The sequence below is a fragment of the Elephantulus edwardii genome, unplaced genomic scaffold (genome assembly GCF_000299155.1).
Source record: "Elephantulus edwardii isolate Elephantulus edwardi_28Jun2011 unplaced genomic scaffold, EleEdw1.0 scaffold00172, whole genome shotgun sequence".
Lineage (NCBI taxonomy): Eukaryota > Metazoa > Chordata > Mammalia > Macroscelidea > Macroscelididae > Elephantulus > Elephantulus edwardii.
This window is the reverse complement of record NW_006399922.1, coordinates 3772762-3787932: the sequence shown is the minus strand read 5'-3', so window position 1 is coordinate 3787932 and position 15171 is coordinate 3772762. Positions and strand designations below refer to the sequence as shown.

The 15171-nt window shown below is 41.0% G+C and overlaps 1 protein-coding gene and 1 pseudogene across 1 annotated transcript in view; both read left to right on the top strand.

Moving 5' to 3' along the window:
- Nucleotides 1-15171, top strand: part of RALGAPA2 (Ral GTPase activating protein, alpha subunit 2 (catalytic)) — a 757941-nt gene that overhangs the window by 40000 nt on the left and 702770 nt on the right. The window contains exon 2 of the mRNA XM_006895663.1: nt 13331-13441. Within this exon, the coding sequence (XP_006895725.1) occupies nt 13331-13441 (111 nt within the window). The remainder of the gene's footprint in view (nt 1-13330; nt 13442-15171) is intronic.
- LOC102849808 lies at nt 5762-7010 on the top strand (annotated as a pseudogene).

The following is a 15171-nucleotide window of genomic DNA, read 5'->3' as shown; positions in this document are numbered from 1 at the left end:
CTATCCATTCATTTGTTGATGGGCACTTAGGTTGTTTCCAACTCCTTGCTATTGTGAACAAAGCTGTGATAAACATGGGTGTGCATATATCTGTTTGGATGTTGTTTATGGTCTCTTTAGGGTATATTCCCAGTAGTGGAATTGCTGGGTCAAATGGTGTTGATGGACACTTTTACAAACACTTTACAACTGCTGTTTTCATTACCCTGGCTGTCATGTGACATACAGACCATTGCCAGCTTAATTTTTCAGGCAGGGAAATGGCATGAACAGTTTAAAGAACTTGTCCAGAATTCTTACACTTCAAGACATGAACATTTACCCTCAGCCTCTGCTGTTGTATCCAGCTTAATAAAGAGATATAATTTTATCATCATAATATGCAGAGGGAGAGGAAAGAGTGATTTTTGTTGTGGAATATAGATTATCTTGGAGATATAGTAGAGACAAATGACTGGGTTTTGGTTGATGGGTGAAGTAAAAAGAGAAATTAAAGATTTTAGAGCAAAACAACCTTCAGGAATGATTCCTAACTGTGAAGGCTCAACTGGTTTATTTCCTTGCAATTAATTTGAATTGCTTCTCTGTGTTTTGTGATTGCAGAGAAGACAAAGTACTAATGTTAGTGTCAGACACTAAAGCTTGTAACTTTACAGTCTTTTTCACCTGTTCCTTATTGGCCTCTCTGAAACTGGGGAGATTACCTAGAGCCCCTTCTTAGGGAAAATGTACATTCTCATCCGTCATGTCATTTCCTGTTAGTTTTTATCTGGTCTTCTTTCCCTCCTATGCCTTTTTTCCTGGCTCACCTGTTGTTGCCCCAAGGTGATCATTTTATTTTTTTTTTATATGGTCACTATGAGTCGTACGTACTCTACTCAACACCCCTTACTTTTTTTTTTTTTTAAACAACATGTCTTCTAAATTTCTTGGCACAGAGGAATGAGCACTTCCAGGGTGGCATCATTTTGTTACAACATCTTGATTAGGCAATTGTAAAAAACAAACAAGTAAAAAGTTACCTTAAACTCATTGCTGTCAAGTAGGAATAAACTCATAGTTAGTCCTCCAGAATGTTTTCAGAGATGATAAATCACATAGAAGGAGATTGTCGATCTCTTCCCTGAGGAGTTGATGGTGGATTTTATTCCTGGAGTCTGTCAGTCTAGATTTTGAAATACTCTTTTTGAGCTTGAGTGCAGCATTATTTCTTTTTAATATGTTTAATATCTATATGGTCTACTCACAATGGTCATTATCAACCCATATCAGCTCATTAATGCCTAGGATATTGATCTTTATGCATAGTTTCATTAATGACAGTGCATCTGTTTGCAGCTTCAGGTGATAGGTCAATTATTGGAACCTTATTTTTTCCCCCCCAATGCTTCCAGTGTAGATTGCACTACTTCCTTCAGTTCCACTGGTTCGTGATAACATGCTGCTTCCTGAAATAGTTCATGACAACAAATTCTTTTCTGTACAGTGACTTTTTGTTGCTATTTTTCAACACTTTGCACTTAGGATCCTTTGGTATTGCAACTTGAAACCTACAATTTTAGCTTTTTCTGGTTGAGAAATGCTTTTGTTTTTCTAACTCCTTGTCTTTGTATATTTTGTGATAAAACTTTGCTTTGTTTGCCTTCTTGAGCTCCCATTGGAATTGTCTGCTCAGCTCTCTAGATTGTTTTTTCCTTTCATTTTAGCTTCTCTGTTCAAGAGCAAGTTTCAGACTTTCTTCTGATAAATTCTTGTCTTTTCTTTCTCTGCTTTCATTTTAATGACCAGTTTTTATATTCAATTAATTCAGGAAAATTTTGTAAATAGATAACATAATGATAAATGACTGTTGGTTCTATAAAGGCAAGAGTTTATCTAAGAAAAGACAGATTGTTTAATGAGAATTATGTTAAGTATGCTATATTCTATGATAGGGAAGAAGAGGGTTAAAGGGAACATCTAGCAGAGACCCTGATTTGGTCTCAAGGTGATGTGAAATGTTTCAGCTGTGGGGCAAGCTAGGTGAAATGTATGTCAGCCATAGGGAATGTCCTAGTGGTGTATATTTGATAATTTAAAATGAAGTGAACAAAACTCTTCCATATTGTTATTGTGTACCATTGAGTCAGAACCAACCCATAGCTGACCCTTTGGTAAGTTTTTAGAGGCAGTTAATGGCACAGGAGGATATTGCCTATCCTTCTCCCATTCCTTAAACTCTTCTTGCTGTTTTTGTTGATTGCTGTCCAGTTGAGCATGACTCACAGGGACCCTATGAACAAAAGGCCTGAAGCCTTTCTATAACTATTGTCATTTCTCAAAGTTCATAGAGTTTCCAGAGGCATGTTGTTTAGGAAGTGGATGCCACTCGTGCTTCCAAACCTGTCTTAAACTTGTTAACTCGTTAACTATGTTAACGGCACATAACGACAAAACCATACTATATTAATTGTGTATTTTCTTTTTTCTTTTTTTTTTTTCTAATGTAAGCCTCATGGTTAGAGTTAACAAGACCTCAGGGAGGACCTTTGTATTTAATAGTCAGTTGTTATATTTTGGAGCAACATTCTTCTAAATGGTATAGCACTCTTCTGTCAATATGCTGTACTGAAGTAATGTGGGGTTGCTGTGATGCTAAATAGTCAAATGACATAACGGTTACCCATGGTGGACAGTATTTGGTGTAGCTCTAAGTTTAATACAGGTTTGGAACTCTTCCTCAGAACTAGTAAATTCTGTAAAAGGCATGTTAGGGTTTTTTTCCCTAATGAACATACTCAAAAGTATGTTGGTGATACCTTTTTCATTATTCTTTGCTTCCACACAGGTAAATGAGGTAGTTACTAGGACTTTCCACTGTTCTGTGCTCATTTTTAAGATCTTGGAGCTCTGGTAGCACTATGGGTAGGGCATTTGGCTGCTAACTCAAAGATCAATGATTTGAATACCAGCTGCTGTGTGGTCGAAAGATGAGGCAATCTGCTCCTGTGGAAATTCTAGTCTCAGAAACTTTTGGGGAAAGCTATGGTGAACTTTGCAGGGTTGTTATAAATCATATTTGACTAGATGACAGTGAGTTTGGTTTTGATATTTGATTTTAGAAGCCCTTGTGGTTCAGTGTTTATAGTGCTCAGGTGCCAACCAGAAGTCAGCATTGTGAATCCACCCACCACTCCCCAGAAGAAAAACGTGGCAATCTGCTTCTGGGGAGATTCACAGCTTGGGAACCCTGTGGGATAGTTCCCCTTGGGAATATGGGGTCACAGTGAGTCAGAGTTTGTTTGGTTTTGATTTGATGGTCAGTTTCATTTTGATGTAGTAAATAAATATGATGTGAAGTGGCAGCACTTCTGAATTTTCAAGACATCTTTATGTACATTATTTTAAAACTACTGAAGATTTTTCACATAGAAGACCCTTATTAGTTAAACAACTTTTTAAATTTACAAGAATTTCTGCTACTTTTATAGCAGAATTCATTAATGGTGCAGAGTAATTTTAACATCTTATTAATAATATTGTTGTTGTTGTGTGCCATAGAGTAGGGAACAGACTCATTGCTGACCTGCCAGTGGGTTTTAAGAGACAGTTAATTACATGGGAAGAGGTTGCCCATCCTTCTTCTATGGAGCAGCTGGTGGTCTTAAGCCATCTGGCCTTGGAAATGCAGCACAGCTTCCACTAGGCCACCAGAGCTCATTGATAATATTATTATTGTTATGTGCCATCAAGTTAACCCTGACTTATAGCGACCCTATGTACAACAGCTCTGAACCCTGCTCTGTAGTGAGCGAATTTCATCCTTTCTGACACGTCTACCCCTGTTTTCCCAGTAACTGAATCAATCTGTTTCATCCAGGGTCTTTCTTGTGCGTCCTTCCACCCTTTCAAGAGTGATAACCCTCTTCAAGGACTGATCCCTTCTTGCAACATGCCCAAAGTATGTCAGACTGAGCTTCAAAATCCTTACTTCTAAGGAGCAGCCTGGTTTCACCCTTTTCAGTACGGACCTGTTTGTTCTGTTAGCAGACTGTGTATATTCAGTACTTTTCTCCAGCACCACAACTCAAAAACATCGATTCTTCTCCTGTCATCCTTAGTCATTGTGCAGCTGTTTGATGCATAGCAAGTAATCATTTAGACCATGGCCCAAATCAGGCCTTAGTCTCTAGACTGATATAATTGCTCTTCAATACTCTGGAGAGGTCCCTGACAGCAGATTTTTGCAATGCAGTTCATCTTTTGATTTCCTGGTTGCTGGTACCAAGAGTGTTGATTGTGGAGCCAAACAAACTGAAACTGTTAATAATCTCAGTCTTTTTTACCATTTATCATGATGCTGCCTATTGACCCAGTGGTAAGAATCTTTGTTTTCTTGATGTTGAGCTTCAATTCAAATTGAAGGCTGTAGCCTTTGACTTTCTGCTGCAAATGCTTCAGATTCTCTTGGTTTCAGTAAGCAAGATTGTGTCATTTGCATGACACAGGTTGTTGATGAGTCTTTCTGCATTCCTGATGCTACATTCCTCCTCATAAAGCCTAGCCTACCAGATGATCTGTTCCACGTACAGATTGAAAAGGTATGAAGATAGGATGCATCTCTGGCTTACACCTTTCCTGATTTTGAACCATGCCAGTGATTCCTTGCTCAGTTTTGATGACTGTCTCCGGGTCCAAATATAGGTTTTGCATAAGCACAATCAAGTGTTCTGGGATTCCCATTCTTCTCAGAGTCAGTCACTGTTTGTTGTAATCCATACAGTCAAGCATAGTCAATGAAACACAGGTATATATATATTCCTCTGGTACTCTCTGCTTTCAGCTGAGATCCATCTAACATTGACTGTATGTCCCTAGTGCCACCACTTCTGCTAAACCCAGCCTGCACGTCCGGCAGTTCTCTGTAAATGTGCAGTTTCTGTCATTTTAGGATATTTTTCAGTAGAATCTTGCTTGTATATGGTATTAATTATATTTGATAATTTCCACACTCTGTTGGGTCACCTTTTCTTGGAAAGGGAATAAATATGGATCTTTCCCAGTCAGTTGGTCAGGTGGTTGTCTTCCAGATGTCTTTTTAAATTTTTTTTGGTGTCAATTATTTATTTATATTGAAGGTAGACTTTGTATTGATTTATCATCTATCTCTCATTCTGCTGCATTCTACTTACTTAGTTTTTAGCTGTATTTTAGTTTTATATTCACAAAAATATTTGTATTTACTCTGATGACAGCCTGTATGTTTTCAGAATATAATGTAGTTTCCCCTCTCTACAGAGAGTCCATGTTTCTTCCAATTTTAGTTTAGCTTTTTTTTTAAAAAAAATAATTATTGGAGGGCAGGGCTGAGGAGGTTAAAGATGGGCCTGGCTCAACACCAGACCCAGCAAGAGCCTGGACCCCATAGTGAGTGTTGGGGATGACAGGTGAGCCACAAGGAACTCTAAGGTGTTTGAGGGACGGAGGGGGCTCACACAGCTCTCCCTGTGCCCTCCTGTCTTGGCAGCACTGTAAATGCCTGGCCCTTTCCTGTCTTAGTAGAGGTCTTTTCTTCCTCAAAGGAGGGAAACAAAGTCATGTAGGTACTAGGGTCCCAGGGTAGAGCCCTCTGGTAGACTAGTGGTAAGAAACTGTGCTGTAATCCCAAAGCCACGTGGTTCGAAGCCACCAGCTGGTCCTCAAGAGAAGATGGCCAGACGCCTCCTGAGCGATTTACAAACTCTAAAAACTTGCTGACCTGGATGATCTCCACCCTGCCACCATGAGGAACATCTTCAAGAGGAACCAGGAGCCCATCATGGCTCTTGCCACCTCCACAGGGACAATGCCCATTCTCTTTGGGCCTGGAGACAGCACCACTGAGAGCAAGGGTACTGGGGAGAGTAAAGAGGACATGTTTGCCAAGCTGAAAGAGAAGTTCTTCAATGAGATCAACAAGATCTCTTTGCCACCCTGGGCCTTGATCACCATTGCTGTGGTTGCTGGCCTCCTGATCCTCACCTGTTGCTTCTGTATCTGCAAGAAGTGCTGCTGCAAGAAGAACAAGAAGGAGAAGGGCAAAGGCATGAAGAACGCCATGAAGATGAAGGACATGAAAGGGGGTCAGGATGATGATGATGCCGAAGGAAGCCTCAGGGAGGGAGAAGGTGAAGGGGAGGAGGAGAAGGAGCCAGAGAACCCGGGCAAGTTGCAGTTATCTGTGGACTGCAATTTCCAGGCTAACCATCTCACTGTGGGTGTTCTTCAGGCTGTTGAGCTGCCCGCCCTGGACATGGGAGGCTCTTCCGACCCTTACATCAAAGTCTTCCTCCTTCCAGACAAGAAGAAGAAATAGGAGACCAAAGTCCATCAGAAGACACTGAACCCTGCCTTCAGTGAAAGCTTCACCTTCAAGGTGCTGTACCAGGAGCTGGAGGGCAAAACCCTGGGGATGGACATCTAGGACTTTGACCGCTTCTCCAAACATGACATCATTAGCGAGGTGAAGGTCCCTATGAACACGGTATACCTGGGCCAGCCCATGGAGGAGTGGAGAGACCTGTAAGGCGGAAAGAAGGCCAGAGAAGCTGGGAGACATCTGCACCTCCCTTTGCCCTTGGTGGGAAAGCTCACTGTCTATCCTGGAGGCCAAGAACCTGAAGAAGATGGACGTTGGAGGACTTTCAGATCCCTACGTGAAGATCACCTGATGCAGAATGGCAAGAGGTTCAAGAAGACGATGACGACGACGATGGTGAAGAAGAAGACCCTCAACCCATACTTTAATGAGTCCTTCAGTTTTGAGATCCCTTTCGAGCAGATTCAGAAAGTCCAGGTGGCGGTCACCGTGTTGGGTGACAAGCTGGACTAGAACGAAGCCATTGTTAAGATCTTCGTGGACAGCAAGGCCACAGGCACGGAGCTGCGGCACTGGTCCGACATGCTGGCCAACCTCTGGAAGGCCCATCGTGCAGTGGCACTTGCTCAAGTCTGAGGAGGAGATAGACGCACTTCTGGCCAAGAACAAGTAGGCAGCAGCTGGAACCCAGCTCCCTTCACAGACACTGACGAGATCCAGAGCTATCAATACCTCAGTTATGCAACCTGAGAGGTTTTATTTTTTGCTTGTGGTTGTGTCTTTGGTTTTCCTTTTTTCCCCTCTTTTTAAAAGACTCTTATGTCAATGTGAGGAGATTCCCCTAAGAGGTGAAATTCTGCTTGGCTCTTTTCATGGCCCCAGGTGCTGCCCTTGCTGAATGCCCTGCCACCTCTCCCCTCATTTCTTCTAAGTTCTGCTCACACTTCACCCTGAGTGAGGGCCTCTGCTGGCAGAAAGCTGCAGCTCTTCCTATTTTTTGAATGTCTGGACCAACAAAATAGCACATCCTGTTTCCCGACAGGGAAAGTAATGCGGTGGCCAATAATTCCTCTGTGTGTGTGTGTGTGTGTGTGTGTGCATGCATGTGTTTGTGCGTGACTTTGAGCATCTCTCTTTATTTCTGGCATGAGCCATGGACAGTGAGGTTGTGTGAAAAAACCAGGCTCTTAAAGAACCCTGCCTAAAGGAAGCCCACTGCCATGGCGGTGGGAGACCTTCCGTCAGCTTGCGGAGAGGACTCAGAATACTGGCCAGGTGCCAGAAGCTCCTTATGATTGACAGCAAGATGTGGAGACTGGATTAGTTCAAAACTAGGACCAAACCCCTGATGCGCTCCTGGATTTCCTCCTGTCAGTTGCGGTTTCCTGCGAAGTTTGGCTTCTAGGACATTCATGGAAATAAATTATTTGCTAGGCTGGCCAGACTCTTAACAGGGACTCTTAGTCCCAGGACATTACTCCTGATGACATTTAATATTAAACTATGAAGATACTGAGGCCCTAATACCCAGAAAGACCAAAATGAAACTTCTGAATCTCAATCCTCCTCCAGTGGAAAACACAGATGCTTTCTCCTTTTCCAGAATATAAGCAGTGCCATTCATTTGGGGGGGGGGGGAGTATTTTATACTGGCTTATTTACAAAGTTCATATTTTTCACACCGGATCTTTCCTATTTCTTTTACCCACCCACCCTCATCAAATGATTAAGAAGAAATGGACTGCATTAGGCATTGGTGAAATTAAATGTTTTGGCATGGACATTTTTAATCAGATAATTATATGATTTGTTGTTGTTATGTGCCTGCCATTAAGTCACCTGCAACCCATAGTGACCCTATGTACAGCAGCTCTGAAGCCTTCCCTGTTCTCAGCCAGTCTCACTGATTCTGACAAACCAAATCTTATTGCCCCAGTTACTGTGTCAATTTGGGATCTTCCTATCCTGTGCTGTCCCTCCACCCTTTGAAGTATGATATCCTTCTCCAAAGATTTGTCACTTCCTGGCCATGTGTCCAAAGTGTGTCAGATGGAGCTTCAAAATTCTAGCTTTCAAGAGAGACTTGGTTTTACCCTCTTCAAGACAGACATATTTGTTTTTTGGTGGTCCATGGTATGTTCAAGACTTTTTTCCAGCACCACAACTTGAAGGCATAGATTCTGTCATCCTAGAAATAGTCTTTTCAGCTATGAAAGCGCCCCATTTTTTCCTTACCTTTTCATTTCCAGCATAGTAGATCGTATGATTATCGGATTCAAAATGACCCATGCCAATGTATTTCATTTCACCAATGCTTAGTATGTTAATTTTCATGCGTTCCATTTCTTTCTGTGACTGATTTCTTGCTGCCTGAGCATGGTGGTCCGTGTGTGCAAGTAATTGCAAGTTTTTGGGGCCATGTGATTTTGCGGGCTTGTGTTTGACGTGCAGTGCTTACTGCTCTTTCCCCCAGGAGCGAAGCCCTTGAGGCTTGGCCTAGGGTTTAAGGCAGTCAGTGGCTTAAAGTTGCAAAGGGCCTGAGGGCCTGGTTCAAATTGTTTTTTGTCAAACATTCTAGGTGATATAGCACTGGTCTGTGCATTGCTGCTGTACAGAGGTAACTGCGATGCTAAACACTGTGACACTAATGTGCCAAATGCAACAATGGTTACTCATGGTGGACAGTGTTTGTTGGAGCTTCCCGATTAAAACAAGCTTGGAAGCAGGAGTGGCATCCACTTCCGAAATGGCTTGCCTCTGGAAACTCTATGAACAGTGCTCAGGCCTTTCGTTCATAGGATCGCTGTGAGTAGCTTATGACTCAATGGCACCTGACAACAACAACAACAACAACAACAACAACATTTGTTTCTTAACAATCTCCCATTTTCCTGCATTCTTACTTTTCACATCCCATGTGTTAGACAGAAACAAGTCAAGCCCATTGAAATCATGTGAATTCTGATTCATGGTGACTCTCACTGTGGGTTTCTGAGACTCTAAATCTTAAAGGAAACAAACTGCCTCATTATTCTCCTCAAGATCAGCTGATGGGTTCAAGTTGCTGTCCTTTTGGTTAGTAGCCCAACACTTAACCTATTACAGCACCGGGACTTTTTGTTTATAGTATTGTTGTGTACCACCTAGTTGGAACTGACCCATAGCTGACTCTCCAAAGGTTTTTCAGAGGCAGTAAATCACACAGATGATTGCTCTTCCTTATTCCTCAGGGCAGTTGGTGGATCCAGACCACGTGCCTTTGGTATTACAGCATGGTTTCTTACCACTAGGCCACCAGGCCTCCTCCAGGATGCCTAAAACCTTAGTCAAGACCTTTTAAATGGTACTAACAACTTTGTTGAGGAGAATGAACAAAATATGTTGAAAAAGCTCAGTAGCTTTGATGAACTCTGAGGTTTTGGTCTCCCTGGAAGAAGTGCTTGTGCCTACTCTGTGACCTCAAGAGGAGTTGTTACCCAAGTAACCTACCTGACTTGCTTAACTGTCTCCAGTCCCTGGCTTTAGCAAAACTGTCTGCTACAACAGGGGCAATTATTTGCAACTCTAGGAACACATAATAAGCTATCATTGTGTCCAAACAGGAGTATCATAGGCTTCTTAAAGTTAAAGAAACTGTGGAATATGTGGACCCCAATAGAAATACACCCAGTAGGTGGAGTGAGAACTCTTTTTTAAGCTTCTTTCTTTGTTCCCTTGTTTTAGATTTTTTTTTTTCCTTCCCTTTGGGAAATAGAAGATAGAAAACGTTGGTCCATCTTGGAAAACTGTGTATCAAGTCTACAAACCCATTCTTCTTCATGGTCAGTGTCAGAAGCTGCCACCTCATGAGTTCTGTTTCCTCATCCTTTGCCATAGAATGATTCTTGACTATGCTTATCTCCCTTCCACCTTTAGACTTGTCTTTTGTGATGTGCACTGTCTGCTTTCATCTTCTGAAATCAGAATCTTTCTGCTCAAAGTCTCCAAGTCTCCTTAGAAGATCCTGGTGTAGGGGAGTGCCCTAGGGCATGTTCACAGGCTATTTTCCTTTCCTTTTCAGAACTCTCCGAAGTGGAGGAGTATTACTGTTACATCATGAGGTTCATGTGATACCGTGGAACTGCCCCACAGGATGCTTTAGGAGCTTTGGTGGCATAGTCCATTGTGAGTTTCCCCGCTAACTCAGGATGGTGGTTCAAATCCACCATCACCTCTGAGGGACAAAGATGGGAAGTCTCCATCTGTTGCCATTTACAGTCTCAGAAAGCTGATTCAAGGTCTTTGTGAGTCAGAGTAATTCAATGGCAGTGCGTTTTGAAACTTTACAAAAGCACATCAATAAATCTTTTCTCCAGGAAAACTTATGGATAGGTTTAACCACCTGTGCCATCGGGGCTATTTTTGCTTTCTCGCTCATTTTTTTTTTTTAATAAACCATTTTAAAATATATATTTCATATATATATATATATATATATATATATATATATATAGAGAGAGAGAGAGAGAGAGAGAGAGAGAGAGAGAGAGAGAGAGAGAGGTTTGCTTATAAAGTTTATGTACTTTGTGTTTCACACTATTCTTCATTCACAATTGTGTTTCAGACAATCATTCCCATGCGTTATGCTTTATTAAATCAATCACCATTGGACCTTGCTCATGATTACCCTGTCGTTTCAGGTTCCTGCCTCATTCTTCACATTTCCTTTGCCCCTTCCCTCCACCCACCAAATTGTGCAACCCTACGGTTTCACCACTACCCATCCTCACAGCTGTTTCCATGACCTTGTGATGGTGAATAACGCTGCTATGAACATTGGTGTATAGATCTGTTTGTATCTCAATTCTAATTTCCTTGAAGTATATTCCGTGTAGTGAAATAGCTAGGTCATTGTTTCAATGTTAAACTTTTTGAAGAAACATCAAACTGTCTTCCACAGTGGTTGTACCATTTTACAATCCCACCAACAATATATGAGATTTTCCACTTTTCCACATTCTCTCCAGCATCAGGATGGATGGCAAAGAGATTGAGATTGTTCACAGCTTCAGTTTGCTCGGCTCCACAGTCAACACTCTTGGCACCAGCAGCCAGGAAATAAAAAAACATATTGCGATGGGAAAGTCTGCTGTTAGGGACCTCTCTAAAGTACTCAAGAGCAACGGTATCTCTTTGGAGACAAAGGTGCGCCTGATACAGGCCATGGTCTTTGCAGTCACTTGTTATGCATCAGAGAGCTGGACAATGACTAGGGAGGACAGAAGGAGAATTGACACCTTTGAGCTGTGGTGCAGGAGAAGAGTATTGAATGTACCATGGACTGCTAAGAAAACAAACAGATTCATCTTAGAGAGGGTTAAACCAGGCTGCTCCTTGGAGGCAAGGATTCTGGGGCTTCGTCTGACATGCTTTGGACATGTTGTAAGGAGAGACAGGTCTTTGGAGAGGGACATCATGCTGGGTAGAGTAGAGGGACAGCGTAGGAGGGGAAGACCCTCTATGAGGTGGATTGACTGGGGTAATCGGGATGGGTGTGTCAGAGGCAATGCGATTGGCACAGGATAGAGCAGGGTTTAGGGCTGTTGTACATACGGTCGCTATGAGTCGCAAATGACTCAACGGCACATAAGAACAACAAACACCCTAGTAAACTTTGCTAATACTACCATCTCAGAAAAGAGTCTCATAATAAAATTTACAAAATATTCCTGGACCTCCAGAAGGAAAAGACTGATAACCCAATTACAAAATGGGCAAAAGACATCGAAGAACTTTTCACAGAGGAAGACATTTTTATGGCCAACAGACATATGAAGAAATGCTCAATATCACTGGTAATAAGAGAGATGCAAAAACTGCAGTGGGATACCATCTCACTCCAGTAGCAGTGTACATGTCTTTTGTGTCTCTAGTTAAATTCCCAAATATCTCAGTTTGTGGTTGTAAATGGTATTGCTTTCTTGGTTTCCTTCTCTGAGTTCTCTTTTTTATTGTAGGGGAAAACCACTGATTTTTGGATATTGATCTTCCATCCTGCCACCCTACTAAATTTGGTCCACTAGCTCTAACAGTTTTCTGGTTGAGTCCTTGAAGTTTTCTGTAAACACTATCATATCATCTGCATATAGTGACAGTTTAACCATCTCATTGCCGATCTGGATGCCTTTTATTACCTTCTTTCGTACCAGAAGCTAGAAAATCAAAAGACGAATTGCACTGGGAAAGTTGACTGTCCAGAGTACTGAAGAGCAACAATGTCGGTCTGGAGACTAACTTGGTTTTGGGCCAGGCCATAGTCTTTACAGTTGCTTGCTATATGTCAGCTGGACAGTGATTAAGCAATGATAAAAAAGAGAATTGATGCCTTTAAGCTGTAGTACTGGACAGGAGTATTAAATATACCATGGACTGCTAGGAGAACAAACAAGTTTGTCTTAGAGAAGGTGAAACCAAGCTGCTCCTTGGATGCAAGGATTTTGAAGCTTCATCTGACATATTTTAGATGTGTTATAAGGAGGGACCAGTCCTTGGAAAGGGACATCATGTTTGGGAGAGTGGAGGGACAGTGCAGGAGAGGGAGACCTTCGATGAGATGGATTGATTCAGTGACTGGGATAATGGGCATAGGTGTGCTAGAGACAGTAAGATTATGACAGGATAGAGTGGGTTTTAGGACTCTTGTACATAGGGTCCCTATGAGTCATTAGCGAGTCAGTGGCACACAACAACAACAACAACAACTTTCTTATTGCTGAAGCAAATACTTCCAATAACAATATTAAATAGAAGTGGTAACAGTTGGTATCTTTGCCTCCACCAGGGATTCTTACAGTGGTGTAAACCAAAGGAATGACTCTTTTATTTTACTTTATAAAGACAATGCTAATTTTAAACTTATTTTTTTGTAAATTTTCCCTCATTTTAATTTTGAAAAGGTGGTTTGTGAAGTCTGATAATTGTGCATTGTCATAAATGGACACTTTTGCTTTTCAGATAATGTGGATGCCAGTGATCTTAAGCCGTTTTTTGAGACCCACTATTCTCAGATATATTTCATCTTCTATGAAAATTTTATAACACTGGAAAATAGTTTGAAATTAAAAGGTAAGATATTTCTTTTTTTAATGCAATTCAAACGTTTAAGAAGTTTTAGAAGTTGTATGATCCACAAATTATAAGGTGGTTTCTCTAGAGCATTCTCTTCTGTACAGGTGTAATTGAACAGCAAATGACTGGAGGGCAGATAGAAGAGGAGGAAACCCAAAGGAGGCATGAGTTCCAGGAATGATTTCCTTTGATAAAAGAAACAAGTAATATGATGCACTGTAAAACAAAACAAAACAAAGCAAAACTTGATTCCATGAAGAATTTTAAATGGTTATTTTCCCACTAGCCTTTCAGTTCTGCTTTGCAGAGACAACCATTGTTAAGTTTTCTGTATCTACTTCTGTGTATATTAATGTGCGGTGCTTATGGTTATGCCGAAATATACATGTATATATAAAATGTTCTTTGAAAACCAAATCAAACCAACCAGGTTATAATATATTATTTGTATTTAGGCGCTTTGCATCAGATTTGGTTGTTTCCTCTTAGGCACATATTAACCTTTCTCTGGATCATCATCTTTCTCATGTCTACATTAAGATTCATATGTGTCCTAGGATTTTAGGAAAGAGTTTGGCACATAATAAATGCTCATCTTCTTGCATTTTCATGTAATCTGTTTTGGAGATTCTTCCATTTTAGCACATAATATTTATACATAGTTTTTAAAGAATCAGAAAGGACTACATAGAGTGAAAATGCCATAATTCCAAATAACTGACATAAGAGTGTCTGCACTCTTCATTTTGGAGTGGAGAAAATGGCATCTAAATTAGTTGTATTACTGGGCTAAAAGAGCACAGATTATTTAACTGCACAACTAGAATGGTAGCCAGTTTCCTAATGTTCAGTTCAGATTTCCTTCTTCTGAACTCAAGTGTTCAGCAATTGGTATTTTTTTTTTGGTTTTTTTTTTTTTATTTTTTGTTTTCCTTATTCGTTGTCCAGAATTGGTATGCATATGAGGTGATGGAAAATTCCATGGCTCAGGTCAGATTCACCGTAGCCCTCTAAGTGACATTTTTGTTCTTTTTTTTTTTTAAATTTAGGTTGTTTATTTTTCATTTCAATGAACATCTACAGAGATTTTGGGATTCCATTCATTCATTGTTGCACCCTTCTCCCCGCACAAACCCCTCCCCCCCCCCCCCCATTTGCTCCTTTCCTTGAAAAGCAAAACTCCCTCATTGGTACACACTCTCCCCCGCCTCCCCGCACCTCCCCAAACCCCACCCCCTACCCCCAAATACAATCCACTCTGCAAGGCCTCTACATGACACTTATGCACTGTTATATCAGGGAATCACTGCCAATTCCTTTTGCTCCCATGCAAAACAGAAACAAAATAAGCAACAACACCAACAACAACAAAACACTGCCAGTGTGCAGGCAGACATTGGATCATTATATTGTCAGAAGTCTGTGCTGATTGCCTTACACTTTTGTATGTGAATGCTTTATGCCTATGCCCTAGGCTATGTGTACTTTAGCATCTCAAAGCATCTCCAGGTATTGGTGCCTCTTAAGGAGATTCTATTCTTCTCTTTTGTTAATTCTTCATATATTTAAATATGCAGTATTTTAATGCTGATAATATGCTAGGTTCTGTGATGCAATCTAGACATTTATCAGAAACTTCCAACCAAGAAAAGCCCTGGACCAGATGGTTTTACAAGTGAATTTTACAAAACATTTAAAGAAGAACTGTTACCAATTCTACATAAATT